We start from the raw sequence: 21,584 nt of genomic DNA on the forward strand, positions 1-21,584 counted from the left end.
ACTGAGGAGCTTTGTGGGGAGACTTGATCTGAAGGAGTCGTCTGCTGTTATCTCCTTCCCCTCCATAATTCTGCCAGCTTCCCCGCCTTCTAAAAAAATTCCTTACTCCCTCTTTGCCTGCCACCGTCTGACTTACACATCTGCTTAGCCCCTTTCTCGGCAGTGCGTTTACCTGGTATGCTGACCTCTGCTTACAGAACGTGCCAGAGCCTAGATTGTTTTTTCTTTAGTTAATAATTATTGAGGGGTCCTATTTTGTGCACCACATTCTGCGACGAAGTTCATAACCTTGGTCTGAAACATCATGTCTTAGAACCTGTGGTCTGAAACCCCAGATAAGTTCTACCCATAAAGAGCTACTCGATTGTGTTTATGCATCCATTGGTGAACTCTGACGGGATAAGACCCCGTGATGCCTGCTTTCTGCCTTCCCAGGACAATCACATGGAGAAGTTCTTCACCCTCTGCCACTGCCTGGAGAGCCAGGTGACCTTCCCCATCCGCGTGCTGGACCAGAAGATCTGTGAGGCTGCGCTGGAGCACGAGCTGAAGCTCAGCATCATCTGCCTGAACTCCTCCCGCCTGGAGCCCCTCGTGCTCTTCCTGCACCTGGTGCTGGACAAACTCTTCCAGCTGTCCGTGCAGCCCATGGTCATCGCCGGCCAGACAGGTAAAACCTGCGGGGCTGGGACGAGGCAGGAGCGGGCAGGCGCTGCCCTGCTCAGGAAACATCACTTTCCAGAAGTCTGGGGACAATGTGACCTTCCTTTCCACTGATGATGTGAGTTCAAGGGAGGCCAAGTTCAGCGCTATTTTATGGAGACTCTGCGTGTTTAAAAAGAAAAAGAAACATTAAAATAGCATTCTTAATATCATAGCTTTTTTTTCCCATAAACTTCATTGCGTGATTACAGACAATCTTTCAAATTCTCTTCCTGGTACTTGATGGCTTTATTTTGCCTCTAAGATATTAATACTTTTGTTTTCTTGACTAACAAAGAAATAGAACATTTTAAAGAAGTAAGATACCGCATATTAAATGGAGGGAAGGAACTCTCTAAATTGAAATGGAATGCGACCACCTTTTTTATTGAAATACAATACCCATACCATAAATTCACTATTTCAAAGTGTACAGCTCAGTGGTTTTTAGTATATACACAAGGTTGTACAGTTATCACCACCATCTAATTCCAGAATATTTTCATCAGCCCTAAATGAATCCCCACAGCCTTTAGCAGTCACTCCCCATTCACCCCTCCCCCAGCCCCTGGCAACCACTCATCTATTTCCTCTCTGACAGTCTATTTTAAATGCTTATTTTTAACAAATTAAACACAGTGTATATCAAAAGCTCATATTGGAGGCATGACCAGGGTCCAGGGTAGACTGGCTGGTGCAGGCATCTTTATTTGCTACTGTTGTCAGCTGCTGATAAGGTCCTTTGCTCTCCAGTCCAGAAGATATTTTTGGGAGTGCCATTCATGTGCCCAGTACTAAAATCTGTAGCCTTTGCAACGATAACTAAGAGCATCTCAGACCTCAGAGGACCCACAATACAGCAAAGAGCAAGTGGCACACGACAGGAGTCCTCAAAGGGACACAGTTAAATATTGCGGCGGCGGTGAGGAGGGTGGTATCAAAGAAGAGAAAGAGAAAACACTCATCTGGGAGGATGTGGAAGACCCCATGAAGAAGGTGGCCTTGAGGAAGGGTAGAGTGAAAGCAGCCAAGGTGGGGCCGTGCAATGAACATGGCACGGGCGGAGACACAGAACAGCATGGGAGTGCTGGGAAAGAGGTCAGCTGCACAGTCAGGCGATGGACGAGGAGCCAGTGCTGAAATGGGCTGGGACACAGAAGTGGGGGAGCTTTCAGAGCTGGGGAGGGGCATGTCCTCCTTACCTTCACTTTGCATCACATCCTAAGATGCATCTTTTGTGGTTCCACAGATAAGACGTGCTGGGTCGTAGACTAACTGTTCATCCAGGCAGCTGTTGCCTCTCCAGCTGGATTCCTGCAGAGCAGAAACCCCTGCCCTCCTTCACATCCCTTCCATGCCCCCACATATGTGGCATGCTGCTTTGTGTCTTCCAGCTGTTTAATATAGACTTGTTCACTAAACAAAATGTTCATTCACATATTGTAAGCTTCTTCTCCATAGCGAGTTGCCATCTTGCATGTGGGGCCACGGGGTATTGGCACAAACAGACTAAGTGGAGGCACTTAGTCTACAAACATTTATTCAGAACCTGCTCTGGGTCTAGCACAGCAGGGGGACAACAAAGTATGAGAAATGCACCTGGCTCACGAAGGATTTCCAGCCTTCACAGAGAGACTGAGTTTCCACCGGAAATAGCCAGAGAATCACGTAATTCAGTTTCACTTAAGCCCTGTACTGTGAATTGTCAAAGGCCTCATGGAGGAGGTAGGACTTGTGCTAAGCATCGAAGGGTTGGTATGATTTTGCAGACAGGAGCAAGGAAGACTTTCTAGGTGAGGACAACAGCATGCAAACAGTCACAGAAGTGAGAAAGAGTGGCCATGTGACAGGACAATAGGATGATTGCCTCCTTTTAAGGGAAGTTGAATATGAGCAGAAAAGGGTAGTATGTTGGTAAGTAGGTTGGAGCCAAACTCTGGAGGCTTGAAGCACCAGAACCAGAGGGCATATGCAGTAAATCAATAGTTCGTGTTGACCTCCTGTGGGGACTGCCATGACACACATACATTTTTAGGTTAATCTGTACAAGAATGCGGGTTGTGCAACTGCACATCTCAAATCATAGTGTATATAAGCATCACCTGGGCATCTTGTAAAAATGTAGATTCTGATGCAGTAGGTCCAGGGTGGGGCCTGAGATTCTGCATTTCTAAGTAGCATCTTGGTGATACTGATAATGTCAATCTGCAGCCCCCACCGAGTAGCACCAGTTAAACCCTGATTTAAAGAGGGAAGACATCTGGACAGTCATGTCTTTGTCATGAAAAACATCATGCCACTCAGTGGCAGGAGGAGGAAGATCTAAAGAGGGAGGGTGACATCATCTGTGGTAGATAGATCCTGCATCCCGGAGCTCACCAGAACAGCTCCCCGTGCCCAGGCCACCATCCTGACCATCCTGGTTACACTGGTCAGTGGTCAGGACACATTCACACTGCCCATTTTTCTCTTGACTTCTCAGCCAACTTCTCCCAGTTTGCCTTTGAATCTGTGGTGGCCATTGCCAACAGCCTGCACAACAGCAAGGACCTGAGCAAGGACCAGCACGGGAGGAACTGCCTGCTGGCCTCCTACGTGCACTACGTCTTCCGCCTGCCAGAGCTGCAGAGGGACTTACCCAAGTCAGGTAGCATTGCCCCGAGGGTGGGGGTCTGGCGGGCTGGGCACCCCCACCTCCACCCCATTGTCATTCAAAATAAAATAAAACACTCAAAACTTCCATTTTATTTTTCAGAATAATACAAAACTTACATGAATGCTGAAATTAAAAGATTTTCTCTCTAGATCTTTCTTCCTTTCCTGTTCTTATCCTCTAAGCCCATTTTGTCTGCCCATTTGAAAACCCCTCACTGGTCTTTACCCAGTTGCTATTATAATTGATGATTCAATGGGGGATCTCTTCTTTAAAAGATGGAAAAGTGCCAACTAACGCCTAGGGTTCTAGGATAATAACGATAAGGAAAATAACATACATCCAGTGGCAGTGGTTCTTAAACTTTTCATTATGAAAAAATAAATCCTTTTTCTCATTTTCTTCAAACTGAACTTTTGAAATAATCCATTCCCCTATGGTCAGCATGATATAAGAAGTTGCATCGATGAGTTCCCAAAATTCCAGGCTCAAATAAACTTGGCACCCCCTGTGCACCCTCATTTCAAGTAAATCAGTAATTTTGATTGAGCTTTTTAAAATACTGGTAATATCTTATAGACTCACATAAGTGTTTTTAAAAATATTCAAGTACTTAAAGATGAAACACATCCATACATTGTATATACTTATCCTCAGAAGGTTCAGGTGACTCTGTGGATTTCTGAATCTCAGGAAACCTGACTGCATGAATTAAAAAGTTGTCATCATTTAAATATTAATAAATAAAAAATATCCACCTTTTCATCTTCTTGTGAGAAACTAGAAGCTCTGGCAACCCCGGGGTGGGGGGCTCTAATTCCCCATGGCAATAATAGGCTGGAGCTGAGTAGCACCCCATGCTTTTTGATGAGACATGTGTCTCCAGTTTACCATAGTCCTCACCACTCCCTAGTGCCTCAGACCCTATCTGCTTCCCCCCAAAAGAATGCCTCCGTCTGCACTCCACCCTAGGCATTTGATAGTAAGACCTTAATTCCAAAGCCTAATCTAGTGGGTTTTCGTCTACCCTATCCCTCTTCAGTTCCTTCTTAAGTCAGGAAGTGACTCTGGTCCCCTTTCTATTGACATGTCTATGCCTGGTGGGGTGCAGGCGCTCCCCCTGCCCTCCCTGACCCCCGCTACCACACGTACGGGCGCACGTCCGCTGCCGCCGTGAGCTCCAAGCTGCTGCAGGCCCGGGTGATGAGCAGCAGTAACCCAGACCTCGCGGGGACGGCGCACTCCGCAGCGGATGAGGAAGTTAAGAACATCATGTCTTCAAAGGTAGGGAAGATGTCAAACCCTGGAAGGTGACACAGGCGTTTTTATTTTTTAATTAAAACTTGGAGAAATAACACAAAAACAACCACTACTGCTGCCCTCTTCTTGGTCAGATGCTTTAATCTTCAGCTTTAGAGTGACGAATGTTCTTTCCCTTTGAATGGATTGGGACAGTCTGAAAGATGCAGTGACAAGACTGGCATTTGAGGATCTGCTCAGAACTAGTCAACTCTGGTAAAAAAAAAAAAAAAAAAAACCTTAGAGCATCGCTGGCTTAGCCACATGGAGTTAGTGAATACCAGAAGTTTTATTTTCAAGGAAAAAATTTTGCTTTAACTTTCCTTAATGCCTAGAAAGGTTGTTTTTTATTTTGTTTTGTGTGTATTTTAATAGCTTCCTTTTACATTCATTAACAGCCACAGATTGATTATCCTATATAAAAAGCCGAAGGAGCAACACCAAATTTTATAAACAAATAAAGGGTTGGTGACTTGCCCTATATTATCTTTCCTTCCGTGAATTCTTTATTTTTTCTTGATAAACTTTTTATTATTAAATAGTTTTAGAGTTACAGAATTGTGACTGTAGTACAGAAAGGTGTTACAGACCCTGTGCTGTTTCCCTGTTAACATTTTCTAATAGAATGCTACATCTGGCACAATTAATGAACCAATATTAATGCAATATTATCATTAACTTGAGTTCCTGGTTTATTCACGTCTTCTCAGTTTTTCTCTAATGTCCTTTTCCTGTTCCAGGATCCCACCCAGGGTAACACATGACATATTGCAGTTGTGTCTCCTTAGGCTTCTCTTGCTGGTGACGATTTCTTAGACTTTCTTTGTTTTTCATGACCTTGACAGGTTTGAGAAGTAACAATCAGGTAGATTGTTGAACATCTCTCATTTGGAATTTTTTTAAAATTATGATATAATTCACATCCCCTCAAATTCACCCTTTTAAAGTGTATGATCCAGTGGTTTTTAGTATTTTCACAAAGCTGCAATGAATTCGTAATCTGAACTTTTCCCCCAGTTATCTGCGGCCTCAGGGTGACTGAGCTGTGAGAATAATACCATTTCCCCTGATTAAGAGAAATCACAATCTCTAGGTTTAGAAACAGTCTCCTTATAAATTCCACCCACTTGAGACAGTGCGTGTGAGGAAGGGAATCTAGAGGCCAGGATTTGGAGGTGGACACTGACGCCGCCTCGCCCTGTGGTCGCGGGCAAGTCATTTATCTGTCCTGGTCACAGGTCCTCACCTCTGCCGAGGTTCTGACTCCTGGCTGAACTTAAGAATCATCTATGGATCTTTTAAAAAACACTGGATCCATCCCCTGAGATTCTGATGATCTATAGTTTGAACCCTTTGAAAATATTGATATTCTACCCTTTTTGACTTAAAAAAATCAACTCAGAGATGTGCTGGAAATGGCTTGTACCTGTTTCTGAAAGCTGATTTTCAATTTTCAGAATTTTTTTGAGCTACGTGTGAAAAACAGACATTAAAAATTAAATTACATAAATTTACAATTAAATAAGTTATATTAAAAACAAAGGTAATTGAAACGAAATGGTATCCTGAATTGTATCACAGAACAGAAATATGATATTAGGGGAAAAACTGGTATAGTCTGCATAAAGTCTATGGTTCAGTTAATAGTAAGGCATCAATGTCAATGTCTTGACATTGACAAATGTACCCTATTATCTATTAACATTAAGGGAAACCGGATGGAAGGCATGTAAGAACTCTGTTGTACCTTTGCAAAGTAGTACCTTTGCAACTTGTCTATAAATCTAATAATAACTATAACAATTTAAATAATTATTCCAAAATTAAAAGTTCAATTTAAAAAGGTAAACCTCATCCCTTCCTAATTACTTCGCTACATGTTGCTATTATCTATGTTCTTGAGGTTCTTTAGGCCTATTGTATCCATATGGTGGGAATACTATATAATGGTTTTGCTACTGCACATCTCTTCCCAGCTCCGCATTTCCATGACATCATGTTGGTAGATCGAAATCAGCCATGATGGAGATATTGACAGCACAGAAATTGGCAAATGCTACAAATTAGCCCCTTCCCGCTGAGAGCTGGTTGTTAAACATTTGCTGGCATACCATGGTTCAGCCTCATTTTCAAGGTCCCATTTTCCGATTGCCCAGGAGAGAAGTAGGCTGCAGATATTATTGACAGCCTTGATCTTCATGGTTTTCTTTAATGAAAATGAAAATATTATATTTCTATGTGGTCTGGGTTAACAATTTTCTAATTATTTTGTAGCAAGGGGAGAAATTTTTGTCTAACCAAAAGAATAGAGAGTGACCTTTCCACTTCTTTTCAGAGTAGATTTTGACGATTTATTGGTGTTTAGGAGACTGAGTACAGTACCATACTAAACCACAGAGAGGCACTGTCCCCACAGCTTTCTTTTGCTCTCCCAAGAAAGTCAGACTAGAATGTTGGAAGAAACTATCGAGCATGCCCTGATTCCTAACTGGTTTTTTACTATAGGTTGCTACACACCAAACTAACAATAGTGATTATCTCAGGAGCAAGTGAAATCAGGAGTAACTTCACCTTCTCTGCTTTGTGTTATATTTATTTATGGCAACTGTTTTACCTTTGAAACCAGAAAAAAATAAAAATATATTAAAATGAATTATGAAAAAAGAATGGAGGTTGTGATTTCCAGGTAGCTGGCTCGCCTTTCCATTGTCCCGCTGTCGGTTGACTGTGAAGCCATGGTTTGTGTGTTTCAGATTGCTGATCGCAACTGTAACAGGATGTCTTACTATTGCTCTGGCAATAATGATGTTCCAAGTTCGACTGCAGCCCCAAGGCCAGCCAGCAAAAAGGTACTGAGCAGGGCAGTGTGAAGATAATCACGGGATAAGGAAAGAAAGATTTGCCCATGCCCTCCCTCTGTGATTGAAAATAGACCCCATCAAAGTGCTCTCTTGCCTTGTTCCCCACCTTGCTATCTCACACACACGTACACACACACGTACACACACACACTTTTGCAGCTCTACCTTAATCTCCATTTTTCGACCACCTGACTGTCCATTAACTCAGAATTACCTAGAAGGCTTGATAAAACTGATTGCTGGACCCTATGCCCAGAGTTTCTGATTCAATCTGAGCTGGGGCCCAAGAATTTGCATTTCTAACAAGTTCCCAGCTGATGCTGGTCCACACTTTGAGAACTAGTGCATTAGCCTCTGTGTTAGTAGAAGGTGAGCTAGAGACAATTTATCCTTGACAAAAGTGAATGGCAGTAATTAAGTATCATTTGTTTCGATACTAAATAAAATAATATGAAATGGTTTCTCATAATTCTCCATCATCAGTCTTACCTATGAGTTCAGAAACTTTACAAGCTGTTAAACTGCTTACCAGAATTTCTTAAACCAACAAAATTTCTCCAATCACAGTCACAGCCTGGGTGGTCTAAGGGATGGGGGGGTCTGTCCCAAGTTTTCTTCTCTGTGAGGCACCTGTTATAGTAGCTACTTAAGTCAAGTCTTTAGTGTTTTTCAAGACCCCTATTAAAATGTAAATATGCTAGTTACAAAGAATAACACAAGAAGCCATTTCCAACAGCTAACACCACAGGGAAATGTTTATGAAGCAGCCAAGGAGGGAAAGAGCCTCAGCGCACTCCCCTTGGGCTGGATGAGGGAGAGATCTAGGCTGGGAGGCCCTGTCGGGGCTGGAGCTGCAGACTCTGCAATCACCCAGCACCACATGTCCAGGGAGAGGTACCAAGAGTTCACTATAAAAGGAAAAGTGAAAGGTGTGGTTAGGCTAAAAACAATCTTGTCACTTACTCAAAAATTTGGCATTAGCGCCTTTGCAGTGACTGGATGTGAGTGCCATTTTCTTCTCAAAACCATTGTTTACCTACAGCTTGACTTGCTTAAGGCATGTCCTGTTAGGTTTGCAATTGCCATATGTTGACCTGAAATGACCAGAAGAGAATCATTTCAGTTCAGACTGAAGTTTAGCCAATATGTTTCCTTAATAGCTCAGCAAACAGGGTTTTGCTGCTTGGCTATTTTCTATAACCTCTAGAGCAAGGTGTTCTTGTAATAATGCTGCCCAAGAAGCAGCATAAATTACTTTAAGAAGCAGCTTATCCTTGTCTAATCTCGTCTTGCCATAAGACTCTGGCAGCCAAACTGACCTATTTTCCAGAGGCTACCTTTGAAGCTGGGCATGTCTTTCCTACAATGGGAAGATCAAGGTGTAGCCCAGTTACATGGCATGCACAGTTAGACCACATGCTAGATTAAAATTCAATTCTATGCTTCTCCCAGATGGGAGAGCCTCACTTAAAACTCACAACAGCAAACAAATGTGTTAACTTGTATTAAGATTATTAAGGTTTGATTAATGTCCCAAAATGAAGTGAAACCAACTAATAGCTAAAGCACCTAAGCATTCTCCTTTCATCACCATTAACCCACTGGGGATCTGGGTAGTTAAAACTCCCAAGCACAGAGATTTTCCATTTGTCTCCTTTTAGTTTAGCTAAGTAGCTCCCAAATTTTAATGTGCATAAGAACTAGTAAATTGGGTTGCTTGCATACTGTACTCTGTGGGTAATGAAAAAGACTCTCAAGAACAATCTTTGCCCTAATCAATTTTTACTTTAGGTGTTGACTTTAAAACTTAACTTTCAGCCAGCCATGGTGGCTCTTGCCTGTAATCCCAGCACTTTGGCAGGCCAAGGCTGGAGGATTGCTTAAGGCCAGGAGTTTGAGACCAGCCTGGGCAACATAGTGAGACCACCCTCCACACCCTACTCCACATTTCTATGAAAAATAGAAAAAAAAAAAAAAACTTTAACTCACACATAAGGATGTCATATTGTTTTATCTTTCTTACCCACTGAACAATAAAAAAAAATGAGTTCATTTGTATTTATTCTAGGTTTTGTGGGTGTAAGATGAATGAAAGCACAGAAAATTCCCAGACATTGTTTTTGCCTTTAGTTAGGGTGGCTCACCATTCTGATTTGCCAGGACTGAAGACAGTCTCCAAGATGCAGGACTTTCCATTTTAAGACCAGGACAGCATCAGGCACACTGAGATGAGGTGGTCGCCCTGCCTTTAGTCTTGAACTTCTTCCCCATCAAAACTATTGTCAGGAGCATTAACCAGAAGCCAGATAAGCTGGGAAATGGGGGAAGTGGAAAGATATAAGTCACCGTCTGCTACATTTGCTATGGAGTAGTCAGATGACTTGAAGGGAAGTGAAGACATGAAGTGGAAATGCAGGACTTTTCAAACATCTGACCCTGGGACATAGGAATTTAGAAGTTGTGAGTTCAGGCTGATACCACTGGGCCTTTTAAATCAGAAGATCCACTCATAAACCCAACCAATCACCTTTCCCACAATGCCATAGCGGCGATACGAAAACAAAAATTATCCAGTCTGGAAGGGAGTTTAGATACCATCTAGACAGTGGTCCTCAGAGTGGGACCCTGGACCAGCAGCAGCAGCATCACCTGGGAACTTTTTAGGAATGCAGATTCCCAAGCCCTGCCCCAACCCTACTGAATCAGAATTTCTGGGGATGGGGCCCAGCAACCTGTGTTTATCAAGCCCTCCAGGGAATGTTGATACACATTCAAGTTGGAGAACTGCTGCTACCACCAACTGATTTTATGGATGAGAGAACTGAGAGCAAAGAGAGGAATGGCTCACACATGGTCTCACAGAGGGTGTAAGTGAAAGACAGGACCAGTTTCGGCTGCTACCCTGGAATGCTTCCCTATGGAAGGCAGTTTCACTTCCATCCAAGTCCATTCCTTCAAACCCAGCTAGCTCTCCTATCCAGGACCAACGCCCACCTTCTACCCACCTAAACGGCCTTTGGTCTCGGGTTATTTCAGCATTGACTTGATGGCCTAGGACATCTAGGACACATGTTCAGGAATGGACAAGCTATTAAATTGGGGGGAAAAAAGTAAAGAAAAGAGGAGTTGGTGAATAATCGCCTGGTTTTTGTGGTCGTTGTTCAGCATTTCCACGAGGAACTTGCCCTGCAGATGGTGGTCAGCACTGGGCTGATGAGAGAAACAGTCTTCAAGTACGCCTGGTTCTTCTTCGAGCTCCTGGTGAGATTCTTGCTCGTTCGTATCTAGCTGCAAAGGACAAGGGAAACATGGCAGAAAGGAATTGACATTTTGTTCACCAAGTTGCTCCTGCTAAAAACCTGGGATTGTTCCTTGAACCCGCACCCCTTCATGCACCTTCCATAAAATCTGCTGATTCTGCCTTGAAAATCTACCTCCAACCTGTATCTTCTCGTCGTGTTCCTCACTCCCCACCTGGCCATGCCATCATGCCTCATTGCGATGACTTCCTCCTTTTCCTGTCTGTGTCCATTTTTGCTCTTGGCTCATGCATTCTGCACAGAGCAGCCCACATGAAACAGATAATGCCACTCGCTTCTTTACACCCCTTCAGTGACTTTCAGTGTGCTGAGAATACAGCACAAATTTCTATCATGGCCTGAAAAGCCCTCGCTAATTCTGTCGTTTACCTTCATCTCCAGCCTTGTCTCATGCACGGTCCTGCCTCAGTCAGCAACATTGTTCCTTTTTTGGTTCTTTGAAGAGGTCGTCTCAGCTTCAAGGCCTGTTCCAGATTCTCTCCTCATTCCCGACCTTTCACCCCCCAACACCTCCAAAACACAGTGTCCTCCCCTTTGGGTTTCAGCTTCAGTGGCACCACCTCTAAGGGGCCTTTTCTGACTACCATATGCTATAATATGTCTTCACTTATTATCCTCCTTTTAAACACCCTGTTTATTTCCTTCCTAGTACTTATCACAATTGTTTTTCTGTCTCAGCTAGTAGATTTCTAGGATTTGGGTCTATCTTCTTCATTATCCTGTCTCTAGCCCCAGCACACTGCTTTGTATCATACAAGTGCCAACTAATATTTGTTAGAAAAAATATGAAATTTGTATATCTGTTTACCTTAAAACTTTTAGCATTTCTTCAGCAAAAAAAGCAAAAGGTACAGCTGTAATTCCTTAATTTTAAAATCAGGAGAATAATAGTCTTAACTATTTTTGTATCATTATTAATGGAAGTGGTAGGATTTTACCACAAAGCCTCTAAGAATAAGCATTTGTCAATGTTGATAAATGGAGATGCATAGTGAAATGATGTTAAATGAAAGAAGTATAAAAGCACAGTCACCACCTATATAAAAATGTATGTACAAACAAGTCAGAGGATTAGAAGTCGGCTGAGATTTAGCGATAGTGTTAGCTTTGTATTCACTGGGTTCTTTCCCCTGTGACATTGAGTGAATCATATTTTTTAAAAAGAGGGAGAGAAATGGTAGGGTCTCCACCTAAGTTCTAGTTTTTATATGCAAGTTCAAGCCTCAGAAAAAGAAAGCAGTGCTGAACAATCAGACATAAAGAACAAAGGGGTCAACAGAAACAGAAATAAAACACTCTGGGGAGGAAATGGGAAGTGATGTGCAATAGAGTTAGAAAGAAGTCAGGTTCTGCCAGGCGAGTTGGCTCATGCCTGTAATCCTAGCACTCTGGAGGCCGAGGTGAGAGGATCGCTTGAGGTCAGGAGTTCGAGACCAGCCTGAGCAAGAGCGAGACCCCGTCTCTACTAAAAATAGAAAGAAATTAGCTGGACAACTAAAAATAGAAAAAATTAGCCAGGCACGGTAGCACATGCCTGTAGTCCCAACTACTTGGGAGGCTGAGGCAGAAGGATTGCTCCAGCCCAGGAGCTTGAGGTTGCTGTGAGCTGGGTTGACACCACAGCACTCTAGTCCGGGCAACAGAGTGAGACTGTCTCAAAAAAAAAAGAAGCCAGGCTCATGCCACAGAAACACACCTACGATTCAAATATTTTAGAGTTTCACAAAGTCTTCAACCCCTAGTTTGAGAAATGTCCTAAAGCACAGCCCTAAATCCCTACAACAAAATCAACTGGGGGTGCTTAATAAAAATGAAGCAGATTCCTGAGATCCTCCCTAGAACTACTAAAATTAGGAGGGGCGAAGGGCAACAGTGAGCATTTACCTGTCTTCCTGGATGACTTCTAAACACAGTAATGATCCACTGGTCCACACCACCTCTGCTCTCTGAATCCTAAACAAAGAGGGGTCTTTTGAAATTTGTACCCAGCCAGCACCAGAAGTTTTTGCATTCCAAAAGCCAAGCTGATTAAGGTGGGTGGCTGCAGCTCACAAGTCTTGGGGCAAGAGCATTAGCAGTGACACATGAGCTCTGTGCTGCTCTGGCAGGAAATGGACTGGCCGTAAAACCCACTCCTCTCTTTTGTCTTGAGGCACAAGAATTATCAAAACCAACACTCCATGCCCTATATATCCTGCTTCTATTTACACATTCCACCCACCATCAAGTTTCTCCATAAACAAGATTCACTTGGGTCATAATCTATCTATGGATGATTCATACTAATAATTCATTCCCAATGATAATGAGCACAGCTTTGCTAAGCCTGAGTGGTTCCTTGTGGCATCTTAGAGCTCTCTTTTGAAGGCAAGTTTGTATTCTCTGCCAGTGTAACGATGACTCTGTCCTTCATAGAATCCCAGTAACAGCTGGCATCCCTGTGGAAGAAAAAATAGTAACATCTAAAATGTATTGAGCATCTTACTATATATATGCCAGGAACTATTTAAAGCATTTTTTAAAACATTATCTGATTTAATCCTCATCCAACCTTGAGGCAAGAGGAGTTTTTATTATCCCCAATTTACAGATGGGGTTGGAGGAAGGGTGGTGGCCATGAAGAGGGTCTCCAGGTCCACCAAAGGCTTCAGCAGTACAGCTTCACTGACCCCAACTGCAAGGAGCTAAGGAAAGGTGAAAACTTTTTGATCTTGCACATTTATTTACTAGTACTTGGTGGGCCCAGGAGAGAAAGCAAAAGCTAAAGCACACAGCCCTTCTTACCTCCAGGGCGTCCCTTATGGGGAGCAGATGAAGTCACTGGGGAGGAAGCCCCTGCTAATCTGAGCACATTGAGGGGGTTGCCCACGGGCAGATCAACCAAGACATCAGTTACACGGGGCTCTGCAGGCTAAAACCCAAGTCTGGCAGAGTCCTGGCAGGACAGAGTTGGCCTTACTCAAAAGGGTTAACTGAAAAGCATTGATCAAAAGGACTCTGCCCAGGGTGTACACAAGGTTACACGAGCCAGTGAGGGTTGGTGAGGCATCTGGGGTGTAGCAGTGGCTATAGATTTTATCTGTCCTAGCTCTAAAGAATCAGGGGTAGGGAACAGTGCAACGGAGGCACAGAGAAAGCTGGAGGCAGAGAAGGTCCACATGACAGGAGCTGGAGCCTTAGCAAAACATTGCGTCTCCAGAGCCCCACTGAGACAGGGATGAGTGCAGGGAAGTGAGTAATACCTGGGCTCTCTGCCCCCAACCCACTGCCCCCCTGCAGGTGCCTCACATTGGCCAACTCCAACCAGAAGCCAAAGGCCAAGGGGGCGTGAGTGCTGTGGTCTAGAGACCACCTTCCCAGCATTCAGAGACAGGCAGAGAAGGGCAAGAAATCCATCTGGGGGCTGGAGGAGAGACAAATGGAAACTATCCACCCCAACCAGGACTTTGCAAGGAAATTGATCTCAGATGCAGACAGGGCACCCAGTCCTCCATGGATTGTGTATTTGCCTGACTGATGCCCAGGAAATTGTTTAAAAACCAAAACACTTTTTTCCCCAAGAAGCTTGAAGAGAGAGAAACAACAGCCTCCTTAGGCTTAGCCAACAACTTTAACACCCTTTAGTTGTGTCAATGCCCAAGTGCTAATGAACAACCACTTTGGCATTGGAGCTGTTAAACACAATCCTTGGGCGAATTCCACACTTGCTAATGAATAAATCCCTGTGCTTCTAGAAACTGCTGAGCCAGACCTTGGAGACCCAGAGGTAAATGGGTGACCTAGTTTACTCACTCAGGACACGAAGTTCTTCACTAAGGGGTTCTTTAGAGGTATCTCTACTATGAATGGGCCACAAAGGCCAGTATAAGGGAAAAGATTTTCCTGCCTCACCCCACCCCACAAACAATGGGCCAAGCATCTGCTAGTATTTCTACTGGGTGTTCTTCTCTGGAGACACGGAGGACATGGTAGTTGGCAAGTTACTTACAGTCTGGAAAGAGGCCATTAGTTGGAAGAACGGTATTGTGAGAATTATTTATTTGGTTGTAGGATGGCCAAACTCAGCAGGCAGGAACTGAATACAGCCTGTGCTGAGGTGGGGTAGCCAGCAGAGAATCAGGATTGGGGTTGCCCAAAACAAAGAGGCCTTATCTTCCTATGTCCTTTGTTAGGAGCGCCTAGTGAGAGAGACACTTTTATTGAACAAAGACGGGGTCCAGTTTCCACCCCTCATTAAGGTCATCCCACCAAATGTGTTCAGCTTGATGGGATTTGGACACATCCACGCGTCCTGAACGAAACAGGACCCTACAGTGGAGAGAATCCGTAGTTCTTACACTTGGGCATCGGCACTGGATGTTCTCAGGTCTTCCCTGAGCTGGCTGTGGCATTATCTGAAAACATGAAACACATCAAGTCTCTCTCTTGTTTTCTCTTCTTATTTTGCCTTCTCTTTGTTTTTTCTTTCTGTTTGTCTCAGTGCTAACAAAATTTACCATCCTTAGAAACGGAAATCTGCTGTTAGTACATAAAGGTTCTCCATGTAGCTCTTGGGAGTGGAAGTCAGTTTCTGCACAACTATCTTTGTCTCCTCTTCTTCCAGCCCAGACCAGGGTGGGGACAGGAGATGGAATGTGGGTGTCTCAACTTTCAACTCCTTAACTTCCAGGGTCATTTCTTTTTGCAGGACTCTCTCATGACTAGCCTGGACACATTCATGAAAATGACCTCAGAATGTAGGCACCCAACCACAAGAACTCCCAGTCTTTCCTATGTTCCGAGTAGCTCTAACCAACTTCCAACAAGGGCAAGACTCAACCTTAGATGGTATCAAAGAGGGGTTGTGTTGACCCATGACTCTCCTGGTCCCAAGAAGAAGTACAAAAAATAAGCATGAACTTGACTTAAAATTGTGGTAGGCATTGAGCTGGTATTATACTAGTTATAATACAGGCAGTCACCAATTGACACACACATAGATTTTATATATAGATATATATTGAAGCATAATTTCCCCTAGAGGCAATGTTCCAATAGTGGCTAAGTTTCCAGCTAGCCAACAAAATCCTGCTCAACATGTAATATAGTTCAAATTTATAGAACCAGGAAGTATTAATAACTCTGTTGGAAACTATAGAATTGTTTCTGGGAAAACTGTGCTCCCTCAAGAAAAACTGTGAAACCCAAAATAGGAGGAACATGTCTCCCCTGTTCTCCTTACTATAGTTTCAAGAACAGAAAAGACTTCAGTTCACATCGAGAACAGTATCATAAGCAGTTCCTTTTTGTGCCGTGTGTGATATGCTATGATAGCGTGATGCCTGAGTGGTTATGGGAGCCCAGCCTAGGTCTGCCTTCCAGGACGTAGGCAGTTGAGAGAAGGGGAGTTTTATTACACTGTAGCTAAAGAATGAAGTCCTGGCTTTGTCAGCAGCAAGAAGAGAGCCCCCTGACTTGGGGTCAAGAAGAGGACACCCTTCCCACCTCCCGCCACCATGGTAACCATTGGTGCGTCAGGAGCATTTTAGTCCAGAGGCTGCTTGGGCACCACCAGCACAGATAAAGTGTTAGAAAGTGTATTGTTAAAGAGCTGTTCTCCAAGTCTTCCCCCCTTTCCACATTGTACAAGCAGGTCACCAATCTCATGTTGACATTTTCCCCCACGCGCTCTGTAGGTGAAAAGCATGGCTCAGTATGTACATAACATGGACAAACGCGATAGTTTTCGGAGGACTCGCTTTTCCGACCGTTTCAAAGATGACATAACTACTATTGTTAATGTGGTCACCTCGGAGATTGCAGCCCTTTTAGTAAAATCTCAGAAGGTAACTGTGTATTTTACTCTTTACTTTCTAAATTGTTTACCTGGAACATGTGTTACTTTCATAATCAGAGGAAAATAAGCATAATTTTTAAGACACTAATTAAAATATAACTATGATGACAGTTAAGTGCATTATGTTATACTGGACTGGACCCTGGGATGGGGCTGGGAGATTGTTATAAAGAAACTGCAATATGGACTATAGTTTAAATGATCATGCCAATATAGATATGAAAGAGAGTATTTTTGCTCTTAGGAAATACCCTTAAGTATTATGGGGTAAATGGGCATATTTGCAACCTACACACAAATGGTTCAGGAGAAAAAAAAAATTCTGAGAAAGAAATAGAATGGTAAAACAAATGTAACAAATGTCAAATATTGATGAACTCAGTTAAAGTGTATATAGTAGTTCTTTGTACTATTCTTGCACTTATTCTGTAATTTTGAAATTGTTTCAAAATAAAAGTTTAAAAATACATAAAATGAAATACAACAAAATGTTAAAAGTTAACTATAAAATTTAGGGAACAGGATTTATTATTAATATTTTTATCATTATTAAGAATTTGTATGAAGGTTTTCATTTGGCTATTCCTCCTGGCAAACTTTGTTAGAACAGCAATGGAATCTTCATATTGGCAGGCATGAAAATAAGTCACAGTGAGGTTGATAAATTTTCCAACAGTCACACAGCTAGCAGCAAAGCAACAACTGGAGATGCCAAGCCCAAATATACAGACAGTCATGTAAAGTACCCAGCAGGGTGTAGCCATGTCTGGGGTGCTGAGAGCCTCAGGACTTCTCAGTGGCACTGCAGAAACCTCTTTACCAGGTCCACATCCATCCCAGTGACTGGTCAGCTTGGCCTGAATTTGCAAACTGTGCATCATAACAAGAGGAAAATAGTTTCAAATCGTATTTTTAACAGTATCAGAGGATATTGATTTGTCATTCTGAGAATAAAGGACATAAACACAAAAAGGCGAATCACTGATTGCTCGGAAGTGCTGTAAAATTCTCATAAACATGAGCACGAAATAATTAAAAAATAAATTAGGACGGGCACAGCGGCTCACACCTGTAATCCTAGCACTCTGGGAGGTGGAGGCTGGAGGATCACTTGAGGTCAGGAATTTGACCAGCCTGAGCAAGAGCGAGACCCCGTCTCTACAAAAAAATAGAAAAATTGGAGGCTGAGGTAGGAGGATCTATCTGCTTGAAGTCAGGATTTTGAGGTTGCAGTGAGCTATGATGACACCACTACACACTAGCTGGGGCGACAGAGCGAGATTCTATCTCAAAAATAAAAAACAAATAAATTAAATTTTAAAAAGACCTAGCCTCAATCCGGGAAGGAATCCACCCTTACCAAGTATGATTCTGATCTCTCTTAGGCTGGGAATGCTGCCTAATTGGGGGGAAAAAATTCCTTAGGCATAAAGTGATTCTTTTATCCTGATTGGATTTTCTGCAATAGTCCTTATAAATTAAGAAACTGCCTCATTGAAGACAGTGAATACGTTTCAAGTTAGTTTACCCAAAATATAGTTACAAAAAAAAAAAAAAAAGTTACCAGGATATCAAAAAAATTTCAGGACCCAATCTTGAATATAGAAAATGAGCTCAATTATATACGTATAAATATGCATGTAGGGAAAAAAGTGACCAGAAGGAAATGCGCCTACCTATTAGCAGTACATAAAAAATTACTCGATTCAACCTAACAGTCACGGCATCAGTTAAAAGCTAAATTATATTTGCTACGATTTTGCAGACTCATCTGCTTTGCCCAGTGTCACCCAGAGGGACAGTGGCTGAAATAAAGGACCTGCCTCTCCCAACTTTTCCACCAGTTATATGGGAGTTCATGTCCAGGTTTTACCACAAAATGATTTGGGTGTTTGTATGTTTGTTTTTAAGGAAAACGAACAGGCGGAAAAGATCAACATCAGCCTGGCTTTCTTCTTGTATGACCTTCTCTCCCTCATGGACCGTGGCTTTGTGTTTAACCTCATCAAACATTACTGCAACCAGGTGAGCGTTCCTGGGAGGGAGCCATTTCGTTCCTTCTCATCCCGCGAGGGCGGGGCTTGTATGTCCAGGTGAGGTTGCTGAGCTGCTCGTCGGTAGTCTCCAGGTCAGAAAGCTGCCAGGGCTGTAGCAGCTTGGTGGGATGTAACTATTACATAATACAAGGCGCTATCTTATCAGTAGGAAACAGCTGTCCAGAGAGGTCTTATGGGGTCTGCACAGAAGGCAGGCGCTAAAAGATCTGCTTGTTGGGGCTATTTTTAAAATAATCGGATGTGTGAAAATTTGAGTTTGGTGTGAGGTAACCGGTGGGTGTCAGTCTGTAGTGAAGAAATGAACAACCCACGGGCCAATACACAGAGAGGATCTTTGGCTCATTTGCATAACCCCTCCCCTCCAAAAACCACTAACTTTTCTCTTTTTTCACTTTATTATTATTTTTAACAAGATTCTATTGTTTAAAAAATGGCCTTATTTACAGTCATAGAATATGCTCATGAGAATACTTAAAAAAATACAAAAATAATCTATATTGACAAGGTTGCTTCACATACAGGCTACTAAATCCATCAAACCCACTGCAAGTTTTGGAAGCACCATATATTGTTAGAGCTTCTACAAGAATCAAAGGAGATGATGGCATTACCTAAGAAAATGATCTGACCAACATTTGCTATAAACAAAAAGACTACGTTTTCTAAAGGAAGTCCTGACAAGCAGAATAATAAAAAAGAATCCTAAGGAACCTCGGAAGTCCCCAAGAATCACCAGTCCCTGACCTCCTGCACCCTGACCTCCTGCCCCTACAGTGCATGGTCTGTCCAGGATGCCCCAGAACAGAGTGGCAGAGGGGTACTTCACTCCTCTTGACCCCCCTCTTAGGTGTTTAGGATTCCAGGTCACTGGATGCATTTCAAATACAAGTTAATCTGTTTTCAAAACCTTGAGTTGGATATACAGGAAAGAGATACTAGAACACCACTCTAGGCCCAGGGTTTGCTAGTCCCACATGGGCAGTTTTTAGTCCAAAAAGGAAATAAGGCAATCCAAAGTAGATGTCCACCTGTCCTACAAAATGCACATTTTCATTTTCTCTTTCTCTTTCCTTTCTTTTCTCTTGCTCACAATCTTTCTCTTTAAATTCTTTCCTTTTCTTTTAGCTGCCTACTCTTTCTTTCTTCCTCTCCCCTGTCTCAACTGCCAAAGAGCCCTAGACCGGGGCTCAGGAGACCTGTGTTCTAACTCCGGTGATGCCATTAACCACCTTTGGGACTGGGGAGCATGAACTTTTGAGGCATTTGTTTCCTCATCTGCAAGGCTGGATTAGACTTACCCAGATCTTGACATTCTGATTCTATGCTCTGTGTCTGCTGGCGACATTCATGGACATTACTTAGCCCCGTTAGTGGCACTGAGGCCTAACAAGGCTACTGACCCCAGTTCATGGTGATTTAGTTCACTGGTCCCAGCTCTCTAGATATAGAATGAACTTCATACCTGAGGCAAGTGGTATTTTTCCAAAGTTGTCGGATTTTATAATTTTGCATACCCTGAGTCAAACATCCTGTCATGTTTTCTGCCATTTAAAGACTTCATGGCAATGGATATAACCTTAGTCTTTTATCAATAGTCACTAATAATAGACAAATCTACTTCTTCAGTTACTCTCAGTCGCCTACAATGCACCACTAAGTTAACACCCATCCCTTGGGTAGGGCCACTGAGGCTGGCACCGTGGGTCTTTACCTTTGGGGAAGATGTTTTGGGAATGCACTTTACTCCTCTTTTCTAAACATAACTCAAATTATTTTTGAAATCTATGTCTGTAGTAATGTCTCAGGAGACCTATGAAAGATACCCAAAGCGGGGCCTTGTTTGAAGTGCAGCTGTCTTGTGCTTTCAAGTTCTGATAGCCAGCTTAACCCAACACCTCTTTACCAGAGACTCTAAGTGATGGGCGTTTGACCAGGTTCTAATCTGTTCAGTTTTCTGGTGCAAAGTCCAAACTGCAAAGTCCCACTCATCCAAAGTCAGCCAGAAGTACAATTGAAAGGGTATGGGCTCTGTTAACTATTCTTCCATGGAAGTCATATGTTTTATTTTTTATGTAATATATAAATTCATTTGTTTCAAGTAAATTTCAAACCATGGATTAATTGTATAGGCAAAATGCCCCACAACACAATGGCTTCTCCTCAAGTGGCTAAAAATATGTATTCATTTAAATTATATAGTTTAGAAAAATGCTCTCCAAATGAGTGAAGAGGAGGCATGTCCCTTTACAAGGATGAGATGCTTCGTATTCCTGTGCTAGGGTGGGAGGGTATTTATGATGAAATATTGAGGGGCTGCAGGTCACCAGTACCCCCTTCTTCTCCTACTTTGCCTTTAAAGGAGCTACCTCTGAGTCTGGGTCTTTTGGTTGTTCAACTCACCTGAGGAAAGCAAGGGACCTCTTCCAGACAGTCACCTTTGTCTGCGTTTCATTGCTTGTTTCATTGTTGGTTTATTTGTTTGTTTGTTTTTTAAAGGAAGATGTTTTCTAAAAAGTCTTCCAGCTTTCTCTCTCTTTCTCCTCTATTTCCTTCTCTCTCGATTTTGGGCAAGCTCCTTGACTTTTTTACAGGTAGTACATACTTTCCTAAGTGGTTTGATGCCTTCCTCTAGGAAACTGGTTATAGAACTTTCCAATGGGACCTTTAATTAGAAAGTACAAAAGAACGCTTGTGGCATTAAAGTCATCCAGTCATATTCTATTAGTTTCATATGGCCCCTTGTGAGGTCGACTCCTTTCATTTAGTTTCTCAGACACAGTAGAGTTTTTGTAAAATTAATTATATTATGTTACACTGAAGACATACCTCAAGATTATTTTCAGCACAGGCTTGCCA

At 42.7% G+C, this 21,584-nt stretch overlaps 1 protein-coding gene across 1 annotated transcript in view; it reads left to right on the forward strand.

Annotated features, from left to right (window-relative positions):
• DOCK8 (dedicator of cytokinesis 8) overlaps window positions 1-21,584 on the forward strand; it is a 164,424-nt gene that overhangs the window by 87,926 nt on the left and 54,914 nt on the right. The window contains exons 18-24 of the mRNA XM_012641593.1: window positions 436-670; window positions 3,185-3,349; window positions 4,467-4,639; window positions 7,408-7,503; window positions 10,681-10,776; window positions 16,511-16,660; window positions 18,583-18,696. Coding sequence (XP_012497047.1) covers window positions 436-670; window positions 3,185-3,349; window positions 4,467-4,639; window positions 7,408-7,503; window positions 10,681-10,776; window positions 16,511-16,660; window positions 18,583-18,696 — 1,029 coding nt within the window. The remainder of the gene's footprint in view (window positions 1-435; window positions 671-3,184; window positions 3,350-4,466; window positions 4,640-7,407; window positions 7,504-10,680; window positions 10,777-16,510; window positions 16,661-18,582; window positions 18,697-21,584) is intronic.

Source organism: Propithecus coquereli, unplaced genomic scaffold (assembly GCF_000956105.1).
Source record: "Propithecus coquereli isolate 6110/MARCELLA unplaced genomic scaffold, Pcoq_1.0 Scaffold166, whole genome shotgun sequence".
Taxonomy (NCBI): Eukaryota; Metazoa; Chordata; class Mammalia; order Primates; family Indriidae; genus Propithecus; species Propithecus coquereli.